Source organism: Eptatretus burgeri, chromosome 5 (genome assembly GCF_056783735.1).
Source record: "Eptatretus burgeri isolate ZD-2024b chromosome 5, Ebu_testis_v1, whole genome shotgun sequence".
NCBI lineage: Eukaryota > Metazoa > Chordata > Myxini > Myxiniformes > Myxinidae > Eptatretus > Eptatretus burgeri.
Window position 1 is genome coordinate 82,567,897 of NC_140965.1, and position 25,572 is coordinate 82,593,468.

Below are 25,572 nucleotides of genomic sequence, written 5' to 3' on the forward strand. Positions count from 1 at the left end.
TGGGGGCGGGGCCGAATAGTAGCCATTACGGAATCCTGCAGGCGGTGTGGTGGCTCTCACACTGAAGCTTTATCAGCAAAAGTGCCCCCTCCCCTCCAAAAATAGTGAAGATCACTGGCTTAATCGGAATTGGCGGACATTAATTGTACAGAATTTTGGTGAATATGCTTGAAGTGGTGAGACAGAAGATAGAAAACCCAATGAGACACAGACAGGCACCTTCCTATCATTTAAAAAGATTGTCAAGGTGCATTCTTTTTATTTCTTTGGTATTTATTTCAGTTTTTTCCCCACTTGCATTGCTGTATTTTGACTCTCTTCCTGACCACTTTTTCTTCACTTGCAAAGATGTATTCCGGGAGTGTGGAGGGCCACGTGGTTTGCATGCTCTCCTGGAAGACTCGCATTGCCGCACACATGCACTGGCGGTTGCACAGCAGTTGCTACTGTCTGCTTTGGGCGAGGATGAAATGATTGCTCTGCTTGCCCTCGCCAATGCCTTGCCTCGTCATGCACTCTGCCAGTGTGCTGACATCCTTACGGTAGGCTGTTTTCATGCAATGCGGTTGCATCCTGGAAGAGGTCGTATGCCAGTGAGATACTATGCCAGTCAGTTGCATTGAATTATTTTGGGGGAATTTTGTTTTTCCAATCATTGTATCTATGTCCCACTCATGTGACCTTTTTTTTCTTTCTTTTATTTTATCTCAGGCAATTGTTTCTGTCCTTCTGGAGAGTCATCGTTGTCGACGCTCGTTCCGCCGTGCTGGCGGTTTTGTTCATGTTTTGGCACTCTTGGTGTCTGCGGAAGGCACGCTAGCATGCCCCGACGGGCTCACTGAATGTGGTAATGAAAACCCCAGTGCAGCCCTGGACCTTGCCCAGGCCTCTGTGCGCATAATAACCGCAGCCATGCGTCATGAGCCGGCCAATTCCCACCATTTTGCCAATGAAGTGCGCTACGATAAGCTGGCAGAGGCTTTGCGTCTTCTTGGATGCTTTTGCAGTGCTAATGGACCAGGCAAAACTTTGTGTGAGGACTCGAGCCTCCCACCCGACCAGCGGTTTGTGGATTGTTTCATTGACGCCCTGCACAGTCGAGTAGCAGACCTGGACGTGGCGGAAAGCATTCCTCCGACTCTTCACCATTGTTGTAGCATCTTCTACTTCATGTTCCAAATGGCAACGGATGTGTTTGACAGGTCAATCTCAGAATGTGACGTCTTTTATATATTTTGTTTTTTTCCCTTTTGCTTAAGAACATTTTTCGGAAGAATTTGAACTTCGCTTGATGCTTTCAGCTAAGTAGATTGCTTTGTAATTAGAGGTGTTTTTATGCCTCTGCTGACAGTCACCGGAGGCATTATGTTTTCTGGTTGTCCGTCCGCCCATCCATGCTAGTTTTCTCTCTTTACTCTGCAACCGCTTATCCGATTGACACAAATTTTTCACCATATGTGCGACTACTCATGTGGAATGTTTTAATGATAATCACGGCATCATAGGTCACCTGATGTGGCAGCCAAATTGGAAAAATGGAAAAACCTTGGACTTCTCTATTTCCGAAACCGCTCCATGGGAAAAATTTTAACTTGGTACATCTCAAGTACTCCCCATGGGAAATAAGTGTGATTTTTTTTTTGATGATGTCATAGGTGGCTTCCTTATGATGTCATTACATACGTCGAACGCTTCATCTGATCAGTCTGAAAATTTTTGTGGTTCATCTTTGGCTAAATTGTATGGGGGAACAAATTGGCGTCATTGGTAACGTAGTTCAGCAGCCATGTTTTTTAACATGTAAATCTTCAAAACTCTTCGCTGAAACAGCTGAACAGATCCAGGCGAAACTTTACAGGTATCATCACTTATCCATGAAGAACAAAAAGTTCTCCACCTATGATGTCACTGGTCACATGGTTTGGCAGCTATGGGTTTTTTTGTTTTTTTCAAGAATAAACCTTTAAAAGTCTTCTTCTCCAGAACTTCTTGGCAGATCGAGGGGAAACTTCACCCACATATTCCCCGAGCCTTTGGGATACCAGTGTGTTCACAAATAAGTGAACCTAGCTGGTCTGGCAGCCATATTGGATTGAACAAAGATCTTTAAAAAAAAAAATTTGTCTTGAACCGTTTCATCAATCAATGTAAAACATCACAATTATGATTTAGTAGTCATATAGAGTATGTTTTGAATATCAACCTTATCAAACACATGGTCTTGCAGCCAGAATTATTTAATGTTTTGAATCTGGGTTCAGGGATTTAAATCAAATGTGATACAAGTATTATAATTATATACTAATACTAATGTGGGCGGAGGCAAATCTCTCGACGTCAAAGAGTGCCGTTCTAGTTTCACATGTCTTGATTTATGTCCCTAATTTTCTTATTGCAGGGAAATACAATCTTTCACGTTATCATTTTAATACTCGTGGCACTCTGTACATGCTAAATGTTGGACAACTGAACAGCTGATGAACCTTATCATCACTCCCATCCTGAGGATCCGCTAATGCAAATCCCTCTGTAGTTTAGGGCAGGAATTTGTAATTTGTTCAGGGTGCCGGTGATAGCTCGCCAACTCTTCGCAAAGGACACCGTGGGATCTTTAACGTCCACTAACTGATGCTGGCAGATGGGACACCCAGTTTAACGTCCATGCGAGGGACGGCACACACATTGATGTCTCGCCCTGTCTGTGAGACACCAGGATGACAGTTTGTAGCTGGGTCGAGATTCAAACCCAAGCTACTCAAATGTGAGTGTACATCTAGACCAATCTACCAGCTGACCGTTCTTGTTGTTTCGTCCAAATACTTTGTTGTTCTTGCCAATGCGACCTTATCTTTGTGTGTTTTGAAAATACTCCATCATATTTTATTCTATTTACACTAAGAATATACCATTCAATAGGTTATGATTATGCCAACCTAGGTGCCGTTAATGATTAGAGCATCCGCTCCGAGTGTGGGAGGTCGGCAGTCCGAACCCTGACCGAGCCATATCAAAGACTTAAAAAAAAAAAAGGTCTGTGCTGCTTCCTTGCTTGATGCTCAGCCTTTAAAAACGACAGAACACAGACAAACAACCACCAGTTGGTAATAATAGTGCAGGCTTTGATGGGCCTAATGGCCTCCTCCTGCTTCAAAGTTCCTTTTAAGGGACTCGTACTATTATGAAGCATAGTACAAGCTTTCACCTCTGCCTTTATAACCTTGCATACCTTGTTGTCGACCTCACTTTGGTCCTTTTTCTTGACCCAATTTCCAGGTTTCCCCCACGAAACCCTGGCTGGCCAGGGTTCACCCCAGGCCTGGACGTTCCTTTTCTTGCCCACCCTGAAGCTGTTCTTGCTATTGTTGAACTCCTACCTTGTGTCATCAATACTGAGAAACCACAGGTTTGAAGGGAGTCTGCAGACTTTTTTTTTAACAGTTGTGAACAAACACACACACTATCTTCCATTATTCGACACAACAAACTACTCGATTACACAGGTGTGCCAGATTTCCACAGATTGCCAAATTTCCTTCTTTTTTAACTTCACTTTTATTCATTTGCAAAGGTTTAATAACTGAGTTCATTTTTAATTCATTAACTACCCTCCACCCATTTAACCTTATGACACCTGCAACCGGTCTGTTTCAGAGTAGTTTCACTTGAATCGTCAACATTAAAAAAAAAGTATTACAACCACTCTATTCCAAGACTCCATTGTTTTTGCAGAAGTGTTTGTTTTTCGGGATTATATTTATTAGATTTTTCACCAGACTCGGTGGCATTGTGGTTGGTGTATTCGCTCCGAGTCTTGGCAAGTGGTTGATACCGACCCTGGCTGAGTCATACCAAAGACGTTAGAAGTGCTATATGCTGCTTCCTTGCTTGACGCTCAGCACTTGGAGGATAGAGAATGGATAGACCCTGTGGTTTGCATCCCTTTGATGATGGGGGTGGAAAGAGAGGGGCAGATTTCTCCTTAATTTCCCCACTAACTGCAGAGAGAAATGTGACGTCACAAAATCTCATCGCTGGTCCCCAGAGTTCCCTGACAAGTTATGTCGCTTCCTCCAGAAGGGCTGTTTGTCTGAAATAGTTCTGCTTTGTCTGGTGGTTCACTTCATTTTTGTGACGTTTTCTCCATAAACCTTCAACCCTGTGAAGAAATAAATAAAACGATCAATCGCATCCATGCAAATGTGCAAGAATTTTAGACTGCGGTTAATGGAGCTTTGTTTCTGTGTAACTACAACACCAAAGCAGATTGTGGATATTCCCCCAGCATGCCACAGCACTGCAGCTTGCTGTCCTGGATCAGCTAATGGCTCTGGTCCAATCAGAACGCAATCAGCAGGTGCTCGGAGAGGTGGGGCTTCCAGCACGTATTCTGCGGTGTGGCCACATTGCGTTGGTCAATGAGGATCACCCAATGCATATGGGTCTGCTTCAGCTCTTTGAGCGGCTGGCCTGCCACAGCCTTGAGCCAGCTGTACTGCGGTTCGTTGTTGTTTATTTATTTATTTATTTACTTATTCATTTATTTTATCCTCATACTTTTCTACTCTTTTGCTGTTGTTGATTTTGCTATCCATTTCCCTTGAACCTCCAAAAATGCTTGTATAATGTCACCCGATTATCCACTCTTCTCATTTCTGAGGCTAGACACCATGTGATACCAAATATTTGTCTTCCTGTTTATCTTTCTTTTTCAGAGCTTTTTTACGCCTGGGAAACCCCCTAAATTGTGGCTCGTGGGAGATTCGTGATCTTGTTCTACATCGCACTCACAAGTACTCTGATGCCTGCCATGATGTTAACGCCCTCGGTTAGATGCCTTTGACCTTGTCATTGGATGCTGTTCACAAACGAGTGTGAAACTGGATAGCTGATGCTACCAGCATTTTTGCAATATGGTGTATGTAAGAAGTTGCTCACACCTCTGTTTTATATTTTTCTTGGTTTGCAGAGCCTCAGAAACTTGTGATGCCAAACGCATCCTCTGCACGCCTGTGTCGTAACCTTCTCCTTCCACTTGAGGGGTCTGAGGTTCCACTGACCCGTGTAAAATTCCTCGTATCGGTAACAACACCACTGCATGCACGTCTCAGTGTTGCAGCTGTACCGCCCCCGTTTGTGGAGTTCGACATGTCCATTGAAGGCTTTGGGTGAGAAATGTTCCCAATGCCTCTTTGCATTCCTCACTGCACACGACTCGTGAGATGATGTATTATTCTTCAGCACCTGATTCTGCAAGTCTTCAGAGTAATTATCGATGCATGATGAATCTCTTTCTGAAAGTCGTAATTTTTTTTTTTTTTTTAACTTTTTTGAAGGTATAAGTGATAACGAATTTCTCCACCTTAGGTGTCTTTTTCTGCCAAGTCTTGCTCCCCATAACATGGGGACGAGCTCCGCAACATCCCCCATGGACGGCACTGGAATGGGCACTGGTATGATGACACTGATGTTGACACATAGGGCACTTGTAGAAGAGTATTGTAACAGCTGGAAGTCTGCTTAACAATGGTGTTGTGTTATTATTCAGCAAGAATGCAGTAAATAATATTGATGGGTTCTAAAGCCTTAAGCCAATGTGTAAGGAAGTGATATGTTTCGGTTTATGGCTTTTCATAAACTGCAGTTTATTTCACAAAGGAGATACCTAGACACTTTACAATGCGCATCGTACATTATTGTCCCCACAGGTGATCATGTGTTTCCCCCTCCATCGGGCCTCTCATACTCATTATGGTTCACTGTTGAGCGCCATGACTCCCCGATGCACCCCCATCCTGCCCGTCTCCTCACGCTAGTCCGACATGACGTGGACAGGGGCAAGGCCACTGCTGGATCTGTGGGTCAGGGCTTTGTTTGTCTAGTTCTACTGCTGCTTCCACGCCATCATACTGTGATGCTGAGCACACAAGATCAACCACTGCATGAGCTAGGTATTAAAAAGGCATGTCGAGATGAGAAGCAGTACCACCAAACCTTTTAATAACTTCATCATTTGTTAATCTGAATTTTCTGCTGACAGATGAGACTCCACATGAAGGCTCTGTTTGCTTCCCCACTCCGGAACTTGGTCTTGAGGGCCAGTGGCACCACCTCGTTCTGGTGTTGAACCGTGGTGTCCTCAAGGCGAGCTCTGCCAGCCTCTACATTGACAGTGTGCTTGTGGGCACTGCAAAGGTATGAGCTCAGTTGTTGAATGTCGCAGATAAAAATCATTGTGCATAAAAGTTATTTTGGGCTCACGAAAGTGCGAGGTAACATAGGGGGAAAAGGAAACATATGGGCAGTGGGTCTATAGTTTGACACAAAAAGCATGGGAATGAATGGATAACCAGAGGAGGGCAGGAAATACAGTAACCTGAAAGTTTATTTGAATGATGTTGGGTTAATGGTGCAGAAAAGATCATGGGTGGGGATTGGGGGGATAACAAAAGATGTTGGTGCACCGCCTGCTTGAAGCCCTGGATGGAAAATTTTTGAACCATCTCTGGAGAGCAGTTCTATAAATGGGAGAAAAGAGGAACAAGAGAGTTGAGTGTGGTAAGCCGAGATTTTTGGGATTTACACCAGAAGGCGATTAATGGAAGAACACATGCACACTGAAGCAGCTGTGAATGGTTGTAGGCCTAAGAGAGCCGAGGGAGCTCAAGCAGCGGAGAGGCACTGAAAAAAACAGGTCATACAGTCATGGCCAAAAATATTGGCACCCTTGCACGTTTTTAAAAACTCACAATTTTCTCTTAAATTAAGTTGAAATTGACAAAAGTATTTGGTCTCCACAATTCTTTATTTCACAGTTAATATTGCAGAACCTATGTTTTTGATTCAGAACTTAATATGTCCTTTGAAATCAGAAAATAAAAAGAAATGGCATTGACAAAATTATGGACACCCTCGACTTAACATTTGCTAGTGCAGCCTTTGGACAAAATAACTGCAGTCAAGGACTTCCAAAAGTCATGAATGAGCTTCCTGCAACTTTATACTGGTAGTTTGTCCCACTTCTTGTGCAAACTGCTCCAATTCTTCCAGATTTGAAGGGTGTCTTCTCCCAACTGCTGTTTTCAGATCTCCCCACAGGTGTTCAATGGGATTTAGATCTTGACTCATTGCTGGCCACTTCAAAACATTCCAGCGTTTTCTCTTGAACCATTCCTGGGTGCATTTTGAAGTGTGTTTAGGGTCATTATCCTGCTGTAGGACCCATGAGCTTCGACAGAGACCCGGTTTTCTGACACTGGGTTGAACCTTGCGCTCCAAAATTCCTTGGTTATCTCCTGATTTCATGATGCCATGCACACATTCAAGGCACCCAGTGCCAGAGGCAGCACAGCAACTCCAAAACATCACTGAACCTCCTCCATGTTTGACTGTAGGGAAGGTGTTCTTTTCTTTGAAGGCTTCATTTTGCTTTCTGTAAAAAGAGATTATGTGCTTTACCAAAAAGCTCTAATTTGGTCTCATCTGTCCACAGCACATTCTCCCAGAAAGATTTTGGCTTGTTCAGGTGTGTTTTGGCAAACTCAAGTTGGGCTTTCTTATGTCTTTCTCACTCTTAGAAGTGGGGTCCTCCTGAGTCTCCTCCCATAGAACCCCCCTTTCATTGAGATAGCGATGGATGGTGCGAGTTGAAACTGTCGTACCTTGTTTCGGAAGGTCAGCTTGAATCTGTTTGGCAGTTGATCATGGTGTTTTTTTTTCCATAATTTGAACAATCCTTCGCTGCAATTTTCGATCAAGTTTTCTCTTGCAGCCACTTCCAGCAAAGTTGGCTGCTGTGCCATGGGCCTTAAACTTCCTGATAACGTTGCGTACGGTGGATACAGGAACATCAAGATCTCTAGAGATGGACTTGCAGCCTTGAGATTGTCCACACTTGGCTACAATCTTGTGTCTGACCTCCTCACACAATTTTTTGGTTTTCTTTCTTTCCTCCATGCTCATTGTGGTGCACACAGTGACCCAAAACAGCAGAATGACTCCTTTTCTCTGTTTAAACTGGTTGAATGAGTGATTTTTATATTGCAGGCACCTGCAACACACCACAGGTGAGTTCAATTTCAAAGTAAAGGAGAATCACCTGCTTGCAATCTAATTATTTCCAACAACTTCTAAAAGGTGCCAATAATATTGTCCATGTCATTTTATGATTTCTGTGTGGAATAAGCTTTGATTTAGTATTTTTTCAGCTTTTTTTTGTTTTGTTCCACTGTAAACCAAAGAAATACATATGTGGATACCAAAAGATGTTTAAATTAAACAATTTTCTGGAAGAAACCGTTCATTATTTGAAAAAAGTGCAAGGGTGCCAATATTTTTGGCCATGACTGTACATGGAGCTCTCTGTGGTATGAGAGCAATGGACATTATGCTTCTGCCTCATCACGGGAGACAGTTGGTAATTTTGCAGAATGTTCCTTGTGATTACAAGGTAACAAAGTACAAATTATAATTTCTCAACAGCTTTTTTGGACTTTCCTTTAATAGACACACTCACTTAAATTCTGTTTGGTGCCTTCAAATGAAGTTGACCCAAATGATAAAATAAACACATTACTTGATCATGATGTATTTGATTTGATGTAGAAAGGGGAAATTCTGAAATAATGAGGAGGTACAGGTACTATACAGCTTGTCTCTGATTTAGAATGCTACAAGGTGAGCATTGCATCCCCAGGCAAAAATGCTACAGTTATAACTTTAGTATATGAGAGCAATACTCTCATATACTATAGTTGGAAACAGGTCCTACAACAGTAGTCTGCAAAGAATTACAACAGGAAAGGAATGCTATTTTTTCCTGGGTAATTATCCAGCCTCATATGCTTCAACCACTTAAATATGAATTTGTGATAAGACCATCTTATTTGTAATTCTAAACTGAGCCTACCCCTCGCGTCGTTCGAGTGGAAGATGGACTTGGTGTTTCTGCATTGCAATAAGTTCCGAGCCCAGTCCAAGGCACAATGGATAGTACAGATCAGACAAGGAGGAAATCTTGCATTACGAACTGGTAATTTGCGTATATCCGTTAATGAACAGCCGTGGCTAATGACAAGAGCTGTTATTGTGATGTGCAGCATTTATTGCACAGCACTAGTTTGCATTTCGCTGTTCTGATCCAGCTTTTGAATGAAATGAAACTTCCTACCTGTTGCTGCAATATACCAAAACCAAAGCTGACTTGCTGACTCGCTGGCTTGCTGGCTTGCTGGCTTGCAATAAACCAAAACCAAAAAATTTCCGAGAATGAGCGTTGTTCTTCGTTTGTAAGCAGCACAAGGCTGCAGGGTAGTGTCATTGGCTGAGGATGATGCAATGTCACCTGTGCCGCTGATGCAAAAATTCGGGCAGGAATTTGAAATTTGTTCATGGTGCTGACGATAGCTCGCCGACTCTTCGCGAAGGACACCATGTTATCTTTGACGTCCACCAACGGTTGCTGGCAGATGGGAAGCCAGTTTAATGTCCATCTGAGGGAAGGCGCACACACATTGGTGTCTCTGAAACACCAGGATGACAGTTTATAGCTGTGTCATGATTTGAACCCAGGCTAGACAGTTTAGAGGCAAGTGTGCATACCTCGAGGTCATCATTTCATCCCTTCAAATGAGCGTAATTGTATTGCTTGTTATCATTCTTTTGTAAATACGGTTTTATTCACCAATTTGGAAGGGTTTGCGAGCTTTTTGGGATTGGTAAAGTAATGGAAGAACCGGGTGAGGTGGTTATTGTACCTGTGTGTGCTGTCATGAACAAAAGATCGCAACAAATTATACCCCCATCACCAGCGAACACATTTCTGTTTTTACCAATTGAGCGGTGAATAAAAGTGGTTGGAACTCCACCACTTTTGTCATTTATAGGTTCCTTACATCACAACACCACCAGCCAGTGTGGGCTCATCAGCTCCTCCTGCATCTGTGTGCTGTTACATTGGCACACCACCAGTGAGGCGGCACACTGCAACTTTGATGTGGCGCTTCGCTGCTGCTCATCTCATTGAGGAACCGCTGCCATCACATTCGATTAGTACGATGTACAGCCTTGGCCTACACTATATGGGCAGCTTCCAGGCGGTTTCCCCACAAGGTAAGTTCATCAATAGGTTGGTAAAATGCTGACTCCTTTTTATTGGTTTGCATATTTTGATTATCATTTTCTTAAAGTGAACCACACAATGTAGATTGCACTGATGTTGTTGTTTTGTATTGTATAGTTGTTGTTGTTTGTACATAGTTGTTTGTATTGTATATAATGGTTGTCATAAATGGTTTCTGGGTTGCTGTAACTTATTACAATTCGAGATGCTCCGTAATTAGGTGGTGGTTAGCATATGCTATCTGATGGTGGAGAAGGTTCAGAGGGTTTATGGTTTGAGGGCCTGCAAGAATTTAAGCAAAAACATCTAAATCATATTTAAACTAGAGGGGGAGCACTCGGTAGAGTGCAAAACCTCCGCCGCCAATAGTGCTGGATCACTTAAGTGAACCCAATGTCCTATTCATTGTAGGTTAGAACGGATCAGACTCTACTGAACCACGATTGAATAAACTAAACTAGATCGATGCGCATGTAGAAATGCCAAAAAAAAAGAAAATCGAAATTGTTTTGAAAAAAAAGGTGCAAAATTTGTTGTTTTTTTCTCTAACATTTTTTTTTGGTTGGAAATCACTTAAAACATGTAGAAATGCAAAAACAAATTCAATTTTTTTTGAAAAAAAGTTGCGAATTTTTTTTTTCTCCAACAAATTTATTTATTTTTGGTTGGAAATCACTTGGTTTTTGGTTGGAAAACGTGTAGAAATGCAAAAACAAAAATTCAAATTTTTTTCAAAATGGCCGCCATAGCGGCCACATTGGACGTTGGACCAAGTCCAAAATCTAATGGCATGATCCATGGACCATACCTAATCCAAGTTTCATCGAAATCCGTCCAGGAGTTTTTCCGTAATAATGTTCACAAACAAACAAACAAACAAACAAACAAACAGACAGGGGTGAAAACAGTAACCTCCGTCCATCTTCGATGGCGGAGGTTAACTCGAATGGCACTCTTCGACGTCATGACTGCGCCAGATATGTCTCCGCCCACATTGCTACATCATTATACATACTTGCACCAAGTTTGATTGAAATCTCCGAACCCAGATTCAAAATATTAAATAATTCTGGCTGCTCGACCTTGCATCCGATCAGGTTGAAATTTAAAACATATATTCCCCATGACGACTAGATCATAATTGCTACATTTCATGTCGATTGATGAATCGGTTCAAGATAAATCATTTTTCAAAGATTTTCATTCAATCCAATATGGCTGCCAAACAATGTGACCTATGACATCATAGTTGGACAACTCTCTGTTCCTCATGGATAGCCGATCATACCTTTAAAGTTTCACCTCGATCTGTTCAGCCATTTCGGAGAAGATGATTTTTGAAGGTTTGTATGTTAAAAACAATATTGCTGCCGAACCACTTGACCGATGATGCCATCAACTTTTCTCCCGCCACCCCCCTCCCCATATTCAATTTAGCCCTGGATGACCCTCAAAAATGATCAAACTGATCGGAAAAAGTGTTCAACGTATGCAATTATGACGTCATAATGAAGCCACCTATGATATCATCAAAAAATCACCCTTGTTTGCCATGGGGAGTACATCACTTGTGCCAAGTTTAATTTTTTTCCATGGAGTGGGTTCAAAGATCGAGGTCCAAAGTTTTTCCTTTTTTCCAACGTGTCTACTACACCACGTGACTGATGACGTCATGATCATAACAACATTCTGCATGAATCGTCACACCTATGATGAAAATTTTGTCAATCGGATTGCAGAGAAAACAGAGAAAATTATCATGGACGGACGGACGAATGTACAGATGGACAGACAACCCAAAAACATAATGCTACCGGTGACTTCGTCAGCGGAGGCATAAAGATATTTCTGCAATTAATTCTAGTTGATTAGCCCACACCTCTGCAGCAGGAACCAAGCTGTATGTTTATTGTCATTTGAGCTTTTGCAGTCAAATTATGAGAATATAGACAAAAAAAAATTGGGTCAAAAGGGCAAAGTCATTGTAAATATATTCTTGTGGTTCTCGGAACCGCATGCATACAACAGATAGGTGTCCCAAGACAGTTATTCCATTATTATACGTGTAGATAGTCCCTTTCCTTTTGTTTAGCGGGAAAGCAAAGGGAGTGCGTTGCGATGATCGAATAGCTAGGGTTGCTTAAATCATTTTGTCCTTCATTTCGTCCCAACTCTTCTTTTTGTCTGATTATTCATGAGGTAAATCAGCCACGTGTGCCTTCACTGTAAGGTGGGGCCTCATGGAGGCCAGCGCATGCGGCGCCGCTGTGAGGAAACTGCTGCACAGAGATCCTCGTTCCCGGGCGAACCCTGGGCCCGGCATATGCGGCGAGTCATGTAGTGCGCTTGGCAGTGCGGGATTATCGACTCGGGCTTCCGATGGTCTCGGGAGGATTTCCGGTTGCATTAAAAAGGCATACGAATGAATACCTCTTAAGAGGCTGCACGAATGGTGTTTTTCACAACACAGGAAACACAGCCAGCACGACGCCCATGCTGCACAAAACGCGTACGGAGGCCGATAAAGACGACTCCACGCCATGTTGGGTGGGATACGATTGTGCGGAGTAGAAGCGGCTTGTTCCTTTTTAACCTCGATATCTGACACATATTGGTGTTCGCCCCGCGCACACACTAGCGTAGTCGTGTGAATGCGAGTGCTGGCCACGTGCGTAATGGCCGAACTGCGCGCACTGTATGGAATGTGCTTGAAAGCAGACACGTATGCCGCTCGCGAAACATGCATGAATTTATCCATAATGATGTACCTTCGGCCCTCGCTGGCAGCAGCAGATTCTCCACGGATGGTGAATGTCTTCTCATCTCTACGGCCAGCGAAGCTGTGATTGAGCCGGGGAATGTACAGTGTGGGCCACGTTGGCGCGCGTTGATCGACGCTGGTCGAACGCCCGAGCGGGCATGCGGTACCCTCGACCGGTCGCCCGGGCATGGCCCGGGGGTTTTTGCAGGACGATTTGCGTGTCAATTTCGGTGTGGGCGTTTCATGTCATCTCGTGGGGTCGGAGCGGTATATTCCCGCTGTCTGGGATGGCCTTGTTGGAAACGAAGTGAGGCGGTTTCCGGCCAAAGTTGGCGGGCCATGTGAGGGGTCGGGGCCAATCGGAGCGCCCGATTCAGGGTGGCCCCTCCCCCCGAGCTGCAAGTCCTATAAAGGCCGGAGCAGTGCCTCCGCCTCTTTCTCTTGCTCTCTTTTCTCTTTCTCTGCCTCTCTCCTGCTATTGCCTCACCTCGTCGACATCGCCACGACCCGCCTCCTGTTGTCTGGACTCCGCCTCCTCATCTCCGCCCACATGATGTCGACCCCACCCGCCAACCTGGTCCCGCCTACCACTCCACCCTCGCACTCTTGACTCCGCCCTTCTCGACTCAAGCTCCTCCTTTCCGAACACAGTCTCCACACGTGCGGCTCAAGCCAGAGACGACACACCCACTGTCGGGTACCGCACTACGGAGCATCCCCCCCTGAAACGTATTGGTGGTGCGTCGTGCTATCAAGCACAAATGTACAAAGAACGTAGCCTAAACTCCCCTCCCTTCCTGTTGCAAAACTTCCTCTTCATTGGGTTTTCTGTGTCTGTTTGTGCGTGTGCGTGTGCGTGTGCGTGTGCGCGTGCGTGCGTGCGTGCGTGCGTGCGTGCGTGCGTGCGTGCGTGCGTGCGTGTGTGTGTGTGTGTGTGTGTGTGTGTGTGTGTGTGTGTGTGTGTGTGTGTGTGTGTGTGTCCTGGTGCCTGTCTGCTTAAGTTAGAGTGCAGAAGATTGTTATTGTTATTGTTATTATTATGGCGCGGCGACATCGCGCTGTTATATAATTGGCTATTCTGTCCTGTGTCTTCTGTCACACTTATGGCCGCATACGTCCCTTTGATCTGAGGGCTATAAATATAAATTTGTCCAACGTCACAACTCTTCCCATCATGCATGCTAATTCACCGTGTCTGCATTTAAATTTTATAACTGCAAAATTGTTTCATCATTCTTAAGCTCAACTTTTACTGCCCCCAGCCGCGCGATATCAAAGTATTCGCTTCTTCTTGTTATTAATTTTGCATTAAGTCTGCTCTGTGTCTCCTTTTGTAAGTTGCCTGTTTATTTGCTCCACCACACCTCTCTCCCTCATCTCTGCACAACACACGCCAATAAATCCTTATCATACCACATACCTTTCCTCGCCCATTGTAAATAAATTATTATTAGGAATGTTCCCAGCTCGTCTTTGTGGTTTCTTTCATTGATCCAGCATGGTCCAAATCCTAGCTTAGCCGGGACTTTATTCCAAATGATACGTTCCTTTTAGCCGGTACGTCCTTGGTAGTGTCGCTCAGCTGCATCCGGTCCGGTAGAGTGATCCGGTTCGGACAAGGCGTACCAAGGGCCTGTTCCCCAGTAATTAAACTACATGATTATTTAGGTAACCCGATTAACCCATAGATGGGAGGACCCTATGTCACGCGGTTGAGTTATTGGTGTCCACGGTCGGTTAAGCGACCTGCCGCATCACGGAATTATCCGTGTGCGACGGCCGACAATTCTGGGAGTCTGGTGGAAACCGAGATAGCTTCTCCCACCTTGTGGTCTTCTCACCCGACTCCCCGGCGCACAACAATATATTACCCTCATTGGCCCGGAAGTAGCACAGCTTGGAGAGACTGCCAAATTTTAGCTCACGTGGACTTTATTCAGGTGAGCTGATGCGATCGAGCAGTGTCCGGAGTCGAGTGAGTCAGTCATTCAGTCAGTGAGTCATTCAGTCCGTAAACACTTCAGTCATTATCGCTTGAACCAAACACACGATTTTGATGAATCTTGGCTACAAGCTTCATATCTGATGCCCAACGAAAGTGTATTGACTGCATCAAGATCTGCGCTCATTAAGTGGGTCTATGGGGGGGGTGTGGGTTATTTCCCCAAAATAGATATTTGCTCTCTTCTCGGAAACTACACGCAAAATTTCAATGAAACCTGACCACAACCTTCATCACGTGTGATGTACCTAAGTTTGTTCACAGCATCAAAAAATTCAGGGTCTGAGGACGTTTGCAGGGGTTTGTGTGACTGTTGATCCTGATCCAGGTGAGCGTCAAGACAGGTGGTCCTATTTTTTAAAATTAATTCTTCACCATTAAGAGATGGGGCCAAAAACTATGAATAGCACGATACCTCAAAACGTTTTGGACGGATTCTGACGAAACTTGGTTTACAGTTTGATTGTATGACCAGGAAGAATTGATTAGATTTTGGTGAAGATCTGAGAATTTTTTTTAATTTTCATAAGTGATTCTTCACCATTGAGAAATAGAGCCAAAGCTGTATAGCACGATATCTCAAAAAGTTGTGGATGAATTATGACAAAACTTGGTAGATGAGTTGGTTGGCTGACAAGAACAAGCCAATTCGATTTTGGTTGAGGTCAGCTTATCCAGATCCGGCTTATCAGTGGGATACAAAACGTTCAACCTGGCCTGTTCAGCCTGGCGGGATACAAAACGTTCAGCCTGGCAAGGTATGCATGCGCTCCACCAAGTGCCCTTCAAGTTTTATTTGCTTTTACTGCCTTAAAAATAGGAGGAAGTTTTTTTTGAGGTCACCATGTTCCGTTGTGTAGATGGCAAATCTGATGGTGGGTCGTCTGCACAAATCGCTCTTATTCCTGAGGAACATCTTTCCTTCGGCCTCTTTCCCTTCAAGGCATCGTCTCTCACAGTGGCCAAGATCCGACGAGCATACAACAAGGTGGATGCACGTACCATTGCCAGACAGGTATGCTGCAAAAATAAAAGAGTAATGATGCTTCCCCTCCCTCTTTCCCCACTGCCAGTATATCAGGATTCTTTTTTTTTTTAAAGCATGCATAAACTATTCTATATCAATGTGGGCCTATGACCAACCCACTTAAATGCCTACCCTGTTCCTCATGTCCTGTAGCTAGGGCTGTCTTCACATGAAAGTGCCACACCTGTGACTTTTCTGCACAATGCAGTGGGTCATCTTGCCGGTCCTGCTCGGACCATTGGTGCTGCCCTCATTGGCAACCTCGGTGAGACTTAAAACTTCACATCAATCATTGCCTACAACAGAGTGATAAATTTGGTACGCATAACCGATTTAATGTTTCAGCATGAATCCCTTCCAACGTCAGTGACATGAAGTAGATAATGTATCTATGAGCCATTACCACATGCATTAGGAGAAGCATTTTGCTTTTGCTGGCCTATCTTTTTTTTATTACATGAAGAAAATGCTGCGCCTTCGACCCCTGTTTGTTCGCCCTAGGTGTGAGATGCTGGGTCGGCAGAGCAGTCGCTTCATCCCTGCAGTGTGTAGGTGGCCCCGCGGTCCTGCTTGGCTTGGTCGCGGCAGCCAGAGATGTGGAGAGCTTGTATGCCGCTTTCAAGGCCTTGGCATGCACCGTCCGAGGCAGTCCGCTTGCCCGCAGCGAGATGGAGCGTGTCAGCGGCTATCGCGTGAGTAAGCTTGCATTGTTCTCTATTGTCTTGCTTGTCAATTGAGTTTGGAGCTTCTATTGCTTCATGTATTGTTTATCATACAATGATGAGTGATCTATGATGTGAACCACCTTGGTGAGAGTTTTCATTCAGATGGCATTTGAATTGTTCTGCCTCCATTTGTGAGCCCTCATAGATGTACTGATGGTGGGTGGACATGGAAGTTTTATTTTGTCATCATGCCAGATACAGTTAATTTGCAAACCAGCCTTTGTACTTCGACAACATAAGCTGTGTCAACTGTCGTTTCCACACACATGAAGAGTTAGAACTTGGTGTTAAGTTAGCTTTATTCAACGTTTGATAACCTGTCATGTATTTCAGTGAAATCAAATTGCTGTTGACTGTCAGAGCTGAGATTGTTTCCATCTCCATCAGTTGCTTGCGTTTCTGCTAAAGAAAAAGCACCACCTGCTGAACACGCACATTCTTCACCTGGCGGTGTCGCTCGTTGGCATGACTGAGAGTGGACGTGACAGGGATACATGTCTTTCTTTTCCTGCATTTCGAGACCTGCTCATTGATCTCAAGGTTTGGAGTCGCGTGACCAATGGGAATCACTGATATTATATTCCAATCTCATTGGAGTTGCAGGAATTTGTTGAGTGAAGGATGATTTTGTGGTTCGTGCTAAGAGGATGTATTCTATCGTGTTAGAGAGAGGTGATTTGGCAAATACCTGGATTAGGTCACGTGAGTGTTTTTCGACATCGTCGTAATCTCTTGTTTAAGTTTGGTTGGTTTTTGTGCAAACAAGTTCCTGTTGCTTTGGAGTATGTGTGTGTGTGTGTGTGTGTGTGTGTGTGTGTGTGTGTGTGTGTGTGTGTGTGTGTGTGTGTGTGTGTGTGTGTGTGTGTGTGTGTGTGTGTGTGTGTGTGTGTGTGTGTGTTTTTTTTAACACCCTCAAAACTGAAGTGTATCACAAAAGTGCCATCATCTTCATGCCCGATGATGAAGTTCATTACAAATAGAAGGCCTGTGTTTCTATTTGGGTCCTGTACGCATTCCCATGTACATTGTGTCGTGGTTTTGGACCTTTCCTGTGTGTCTTGGGCCTATATGGTGTTTTTGTTGTGTTTCGGTGTATTTTACTCTCAATTTCTTCTTTTTCTATTTTTTTCTTTTTCTCTGTCTTTTTCTGTGTGTCTACAGAGAGTTGAATCCTTGCAAATTGTTTTTGTCAGCCTCACTTGGCTGTGCTAGAATGGGTTTGAGGGTAGAGTAGCAGTGGAAACTCGAATCCTATCCAGGTTCATCCTGATTATTCTATCTTTACCTATCTGGGTTCCTCCTGATGCCTCCAATGCTGTATTTGGTCTGTTATTTGATAAATGTATGCAGATGTCAGTCACACATCTCGTCATTTGCTTTCATTAACTATATGTTGAGGATATCTTTTTATTCTGAGGGTCAAGGCTCATTGAAGAGCTGAACAACAAATGGACAGCAGATTTACAAACTACCAAACGGTATGGGGGAGGGAGTGATGTGGACCTACAATCGTAGAGAAAAGGAGGAATGACACAAGAATGAGTACGAATGGCTTTGAGAGAAACAGAATGGAAAGAATATGATTGTAGAGAAGAGATCATGGATGTATACGAGTGAGTGCATAACTCAGTGATGTGCAGCACTTTTTAAAGACTGAACCGAGGAGTACGAGACAATGCATACAGGAAGAGGATTTCGCAATTGTGAGAAAAAGGGGGATGGATGAATGCAGGTTGGCACCCAGTCTGGGTTTTGGGAGCGTGAACAGATGAGGTTTATAGATGATGCAGAGGTAGCATACTTACCTTTGAGCTGTCTAGCCTGGATTTGATTCTCGACCCAATGACTTACTGTTGGACTGGTGCTTCAGAGGCTGGGCGTTGCATCAATGAACACACTGTCCTTCGGATGGGCCTTAACCTGAGGAGCCACCCACTAGCATTAACTGGGAACATAAAGATTACATGGTGTCTTTTGCAAAGAATAGGTGATTATCACTGGTACCCTGGCCAACCTCCAAATTACTCCCATCACATCACAAACACAGCTGCACTTAAGTAACTATTCATCTGGTGGACTGAATTCATAATTGAATCCTGGTCCAATATGCATTTGTTAACAATTATATCATTTTTGAAGTCTGTTTCTTGTGTGACTGAGTTTTGGTTACTCGGTATAGCTGAATCCAAGGCTGGCAGGATGGCCAATAGGCATGCGCACACCCGACCTGAATAGAGCTGAATCCCGACCCTGGTGTTCTGCAGGCAGGATGATTCATCGATGTGTGTGCCATCCCTCAGATGGATGTTAAACGGAAATCCTGTCTGCCAGCATTAGTTTGTGGACGTTAAAGACCCCACAGTGTCCTTCGTGAAGAGTAGGTGCACCATTCCAAATTCCTGCCCTAACTACTGTGGCAAACCACCCAGTATAACCCTTGCTCAGGAAGCTGCTTCGGCGGCACCGATGCTTTGTGAAGAGTATGGTGTGTGAGATAGAGATTATAGACATAGAAAGAGACAGAGATGTGGATGAATCCAGGATTTTGAAGAGGAGGAGAAAAGTGGACGAAGGGAAGGGAATGGTGGGGTGGGGGAGAGAAAGAGGGGGACAACCTAGAAACAGCGGCAAAACCCATTATAGGTGCACACCGATAAGTGAATGCCTTTTTCAAGAATCTGGGGAAAGATTTCTGAAAACGGAGCTTCAACCTTTGAATTTTAATAATGTTTATATGACATGAATAAAAGGAGGGAGGGGAGGAGATCTCCTTTAATCAGCCCTTGAATATCTCTGGATTCAGCTCCTTTCTCCTTAGGCTCAGTTATATCAGCATCTCTTAACCCCTTGTTATTACACATCTTATTTCCTGTTACTTGCTTTTCAGATATGGTTCTATTCTCTGTGTGATTTGCACATCTCACTCCTGGAACACTTTTCTGAGCTCCTCCTTGAGTCCAGGTAATGGGTGAATGTGCGCAACTGTACAAAATCTCAGCTTCTCTCTATGAATGGTTGTTGTTCGCTTCTGCTTTCAATGCAGCCGTTGATAATGTACTTTGTAAATTGTTGCTTTGACCGGTTGGTGCAGGTTCACCTGTGCCCACTGGTTTTCTTTTCCCCTAGTTACGGCACTGCTTTTGAAATTAAATGTGATCAATCACTATTTGGCTTCCAAATGAGCTGAATGCTTCGGAAGTGCCACGAGCATCTCGATCTTGCTTAACTCGTCCTTTGCTGATTAACCTGAACTTGAAACTTTTGCTTTTGAATTGAAGTGTCTCATGTCATTAAAGTAGGTTAAAGTCGCTGATCCTCAAACTATCTCCCAATTAGGTTTTTGTGACTTTTGAATAAGTAATAATGTCAATTAACCATTTTTAGTATACTTCTCTTTTATTTTCTGTGTAAGTGTAAGGCAGCTTCAGTACAAGTTTTGGCCAATGGACTACATACAGCACAATACAAATTGTGTTTAATAGTGATGCGGAACAACCTTACACAAGTTTGTATTCTTAACTCTAAATTCTTCCATTTTGTGGTCCAGTGATGCCGAATGGGTGCAGAGCTGCATGCTGCGGTTAGCCCTGCTGCCAAAGCTCCTCCGTGCCTTGTCTTTTGGACCTCGATCTTTGCTCTCTCCTGCAACACTAGCCGCCACGTCCCATTTTCTCACTTTGCTGCTTAAAGACATTCCCAGCAAGGATGACTTGCTCAGGTATCGCAAGTTGCGCTCTCTGTGTCTTGTGCTCTACGTTTCTTCGTGCCAGTTGTGCATAATGTGTCATAACTCTACAAAATGTGGCTTGCGTGTCCTTGAAGCCCCCTTCCTGTTCTCATCTGAGTGTCGTGCGGTTTTAAACATTGCCATGATGTGGAAAAGTGTCGTCAGAGGACTTGAACATCTGTCTGCTTGTGGGTTATTTGTGCTTTGGATGTTGATTGATGATTTCACTGCAATGATTCACAGCATTACATATGCAAGGGGTATAGTTAAAGTTCAGTTAAATCATGTTTTTTTTTTTCTCATTTTTCAACAGTCCCATTTGGGATGTGTAGAAGCATTTGCAATCTGTCATTATTGGGATTATACAGGGGTCAAAGCTCAAAATTGAGGCCTTTGGCTTACCATATCATCTACATTTTAACCGTTCCAGGCAAGAATTGGCAAAATAATACTGTTCTACAGCCTCTACTGACTGAAGCAGGTAGATCTTGGTCTAGTGTTCTATTTTCTATTTTACAGCAGTCAAAGGTCACAATTGTTTGTGAAATCAAGGGTTTTGGATTGTCAAACCTTGATATTTAAAACCATCGCCAAGACAATATTTGGCTTGACATGCCTTTGCTTGCACAGCCTGTTTCGACTAAAGCAAGTAAACATGAGTAGGGTGTCTTTATTTTGATTTTACAGGGGTCAAAGTGGATGGAGGAAAAGAGAGCAGGGGTCGACATTGCTTTATCTTGTGAATGTATGCGATTGCAGTTACCTTCGCTACCGAAGGTGGACGGAGGTTGTTTTCACCCCTGTCTGTTTGTCTGTCAGTCTTTGTGCAGGATATCGCAAGGTTATGGACGGATGAGGACGAAACTTGGTGGACAGGTTGGGTGTGTGACGAGGACGAAATGGTTCGATTTTGGTGAAGATCCATGTCTGGATGCAATAATTTTTACAGTGACTCTTCACTATTGAGAGATAGTGCCAAAATGATGTATAGCACAATGGCTCAAAATGTTGCGGACAGATTATGACAAAACTTGATGGATGAGTGGGTCGATGACAAGAACAAGCTGATTAAATTTTGGTTAAGGTCCGCATGCAGATCCGGCATATGTGTGGGATACAAAATGTAAACTGTTCAGCCTGGTGGAGGTCTGCACTCTACCGAGTACCGTTCTAGTTTACAGATGTTTCTCCCTTTGAAGATTGAGCAACGTTGTGTGAATCTCTGTGCATTGACGAAACCTCATCAGTTAATATCTAACATGATACATTTTTGACAATGATTCTGTTGTTGTTGTTTAAAAAGGAAGCCATTTCCTGGAGCAAATTGCAATTGCTTGTACTCCTTTTTGAAGAGAGTTTAGTATAGTGAGACTTGCTGGCATTAATGAGCTCGAGCACGCACGAAAGGCCAATTTTGTGCTGATTATATCTGTTGACGAGAGTATTTTCAAACACAGTGGGTGGGTGAGGAGGGTGAGGGGGCAGAATCCTTCTGAAGGTTATCTGAGAGCCAGACAGTATGGAGGGAGCAACTTGAATCAGCAACAGCTGTCTTACTGAAATCTTAGGTTTAAATGCCAAATGATGTTAATCATCAATCGTATTGTGATATGAACTCTTTTCTTTTTATTTGATCACAATTGCCTTCCCTAGTTCCACAGCACGACTGCAGTTTGAATGCCTGGCAATCTGATCATTACTGTATGTACTTACATGCATATGGTGATCTTTCTTTGTTTTAGTTTGGGCCAATTCTTGGCGTGGACTCTACCTGCGACACCCGTCTCTGAGAAGACTGTGGAATTGATTTCTGAGTTGTCTGAAGAAGCAGCAGAAGAAGGAACAGAAGAAGAAGACGACGAAGAAGAAGAGAGTGAACAGTGTGCGTTTCATGTTGTTCTTTGTATGCCAATCTTCCTTTGGCTGTTGACTGATCTTACCGAGAAGGTCCTTTATGGTTGATTGTGCACCCGATCACTTTGCCTTTTTTCCAGCAACAGCAGACCGTGAGGCATTGCCACCAACGTGCGCTCACATTATTCGACTGCGGAATTGCCTGCTGGGTGTGATGCTGGACCTTGTGTTTTCTCACACGGAAAAAAACCTTTTGAATACACAGTGAGAAATCTTGGATTTGCATTTTATTGACTCCACTATTGTAGCATAGTTGTTAATTTGCTTCTACTGACTGAGAAACTTGGAATGTTTAACTCAACTTTCAACATACCAATGCTTGTACCACTGTTTGAAAGGAAGCAATGACGGTGTCGTCTTTGTCGCTGATACTCAACTCCTCACATTTTGGACGAACAGGCCTTTTGATTAATTAATTAATGTGTGTGAAAGGATGTTCATGGAAGACCTGACATTAATGATTGAAAGATAAGCAACAAATTGAAGTAGCCATTAAATAGGTATGCACAATATGCTTTCTGGTAATGACTGCAGCAGTGACAGGAAAAAGGTAAAATCAAAAGCTTGCACAATTAATTTTTAAAAATTCCTCCGAGGACATTGAGCAGCATTGTGTGAATCTTTTTGCCCAGTGGATGACCATTTGCCATGGAGCTGGGCTCAAGAGATTTTATTTATTTATTTTTTAATACAACTATTCAATGTCGAGGCTTGTATAAGAGCTAACACACGCAACGTATAACAAGGGGAGCAGGAGACAAGAGGGGCAGGAGAGGGAAGCGCTAAACAGTGGGGAAAAGAGACATTTGGACATCTGTGGAAGGGAGAGTGATGGGGCGGGGTACACGGGGTAAACAAAATGGACGCTACAGGGACTTTCAGGAAGTAAAGCAGGGAATTTGAAGGAGGTGGGTTTAGGGTGGATGAACGGGGGTAGAAAAATATTGTGGTTTTAGATGGGGGAAGATAAAAGATGGTGGTGAACAGCTGTTTTGAAGACCTGGAGGGAAGAGTGGGATTGAAGAGGGTTTGGGAATTTGTTTCAAAGTTAGGAAAAAAGGGGAATGATGGTGATCAGTGATTCGTGATTTTTGGTAGTTTTACCAGAAGGGGGTTACTGGTGGACCTTCAGCGCCCTGGGGAAATATGGGGGATGGGGGGGACAGTTTCCAGATAGAACGGGGGGTGGGAGGAGAGGCTGGAGAGGAGACTGTAGAAGACAGACATGCAACCGACCTGCCTGCAGTGAGAGAAAGAGACCCAAAGACTCAGCCTCATCGAGGGAGATAGCAATTATCCTAAATGCCTTGGTTTCCACAGCAGCATCTCAAGGAGATGGGGATGGGCTCAAGTGTGCCAAGGAAGGACTTTGCCTGATGGAGGATTCCCAGTCGGCGACTCGCTTTGGAGGCCAGCTTGGAAATATGGGTTTCCCAGGAAAGATCATGGCAGACGGTGAGACCCAGAAGCTTGAATAAAAGGACTTCTTCCAGAGGATTGTTGAGAAAGTTGATTTGGGGGGGGGGGTTCTAAACGGTCCTTTCGCAGAGACACAGTGGGAGTGGGAGATTTGTCAGGATTGAAAGACATGTTCCACGTGTTGGACCAGATGGCAGATGACCTTGAGTAAATGAGAGGGTGAATAGAACAGGAGGATTGTGAGCACGAGCAGTAGAGCAGGTTTTTAGGACATGTAGGCTGATGCCGTCTGGACGGGTTGCAGAATCAGAGTCGAGGTTTGACAGCAAACTCTCCACCTTATTGGGAGAAAAGGACACAGAGTCCAGGAACAGCTGGGTGCGACTGGGTAAGGTGGGTACAGAAAGCAATGTGTTTGGGACACAAAATTTATAAGCAAACACGGAGTTGAGGCACTTGGCCTTTTCACGTGCAGTGTCAGCTGTGTGGCCATTTGAGGTCAGTGAGGGGATGGAGGGGGAATATAAATCAGAAACAGACTTAACGAGATGCCACCAGGATTTGGAGGAGGTGGACAGGTTTGACAGTTCAGACTTGAGATTAGAAAGATCATGTTTCCTGGCTCTCCTGAGGGTAGACACACTTGCTCTGAGCTTTGTGGAAGGAACTGAGATTGCCTTCAATAGGATTTGCCTTCCATGAGGCGAAGACAAGTTGTTTCAGGACAACTGCCTCCCCACAAGCTTCAGTGTACCTCAGGCGGGAGGAAGGGTATGACAACTTAAGACGAGATGGGATAAATCTGAGCATGCGAGAGATGGGACATCAGTCTAGAAGTTTGATGACTGCTTGAAGTCCTTGCCATTCGGCGTGAGTGAAATGCCAAACTTGACAGGGCTGAGGTGATTCTCCAATAACAGCCAGAGAGATGTCTACTTTGACAAGCACGTTGTCAGATGAACCGATTGGAGCAGAGGAAGAACAGCAGATGTTTTCAGGGAAATTGGTCAAAATCACATCCAGAAGAGATGGAGTACCATTGGTTGAGTTCCGGGTCGGAAAGTTGACAGATTGTGTCAGTCCCAGTGAGTCGCAGAAATCTTTTGCTGAAGTGCCATGGCCGGTGAGTGAGGTACCCACACCCAGCCAAATGGCATGATGACAACTGAAGTCACTACATAGGAAGAGAGAGAGAGAGAGTTGGGATGAGATGATAGAAGTTGGTCCATGTTTTCGGCGAGCGAGGTGTAAATGGAGTCACCACTGTTTGGTGGACGGTACGACACACATATAAACATGAGGTGGGAGTGGAGGGGAAGCCGTAGCCAGAGGTATTCCTGGTGGTGTGGTGTGGTGAGGGCAGTTCATGGAGAGTGAGGAATAGAGTTTTTCATGGAGAGCACCTCCACCACCAGGACGAGGCTCAGGTCTGTCATACCGGAGGAGGGAGTGTCCATGGAGATATACTCGAAAGACAGAGACGTCTTGAAGGAGGAAAGATTCTGTTCAGCAGATTATGTCTGCTTTGTCAGTGGCAACCTGTATGGAGAGATCAGTCAAGTTGGAGCAAAGGCCCCAGATGATTGTGGTCCACATTATTAAGGAGGATGGAGAGGAGGGGGCTTTGAGTCCAGGGGAGGGGAAGGGAGGATGAATGTGGGACGAGGGAGGTTGGGGGAGGTCGGGAGAGTTGTTGTCAGAGTGTGGGGGATTGCAGAAGAGCTAGGGTAAGTGCCGGATGAGGATTAGAAAAGGCTCGGTGGTGATGGGATGAGGCACAGTGGGGAATAATGAGAGGGGGTCGAGGGTAGTTCAAGATTGGAGGAGGTGGAGGGATGAGAAGAGACAGAGACAGAGACAGAGACAGAGACAGAGACAGA

The 25,572-nt window shown here is 44.2% G+C and overlaps 1 protein-coding gene across 3 annotated transcripts in view; it reads left to right on the forward strand.

Annotated features, from left to right (window-relative positions):
* LOC147026839 (WD repeat and FYVE domain-containing protein 3-like) overlaps window positions 1–25,572 on the forward strand; it is a 188,925-nt gene that overhangs the window by 100,562 nt on the left and 62,791 nt on the right. For 2 of the 3 annotated variants that reach the window (XM_085882671.1, XM_085882673.1), the window contains 18 exons: window positions 349–542; window positions 712–1,202; window positions 3,274–3,403; window positions 4,283–4,497; window positions 4,713–4,825; window positions 4,967–5,165; window positions 5,365–5,450; window positions 5,706–5,948; window positions 6,038–6,192; window positions 9,882–10,107; window positions 15,741–15,895; window positions 16,061–16,172; window positions 16,409–16,599; window positions 17,020–17,172; window positions 19,520–19,593; window positions 20,180–20,350; window positions 22,102–22,241; window positions 22,354–22,477. In XM_085882671.1, coding sequence (XP_085738797.1) covers window positions 349–542; window positions 712–1,202; window positions 3,274–3,403; window positions 4,283–4,497; window positions 4,713–4,825; window positions 4,967–5,165; window positions 5,365–5,450; window positions 5,706–5,948; window positions 6,038–6,192; window positions 9,882–10,107; window positions 15,741–15,895; window positions 16,061–16,172; window positions 16,409–16,599; window positions 17,020–17,172; window positions 19,520–19,593; window positions 20,180–20,350; window positions 22,102–22,241; window positions 22,354–22,477 — 3,172 coding nt within the window. The remainder of the gene's footprint in view (window positions 1–348; window positions 543–711; window positions 1,203–3,273; window positions 3,404–4,282; window positions 4,498–4,712; window positions 4,826–4,966; window positions 5,166–5,364; window positions 5,451–5,705; window positions 5,949–6,037; window positions 6,193–9,881; window positions 10,108–15,740; window positions 15,896–16,060; window positions 16,173–16,408; window positions 16,600–17,019; window positions 17,173–19,519; window positions 19,594–20,179; window positions 20,351–22,101; window positions 22,242–22,353; window positions 22,478–25,572) is intronic. The other variant, XM_085882672.1, reaches the window with a different exon arrangement.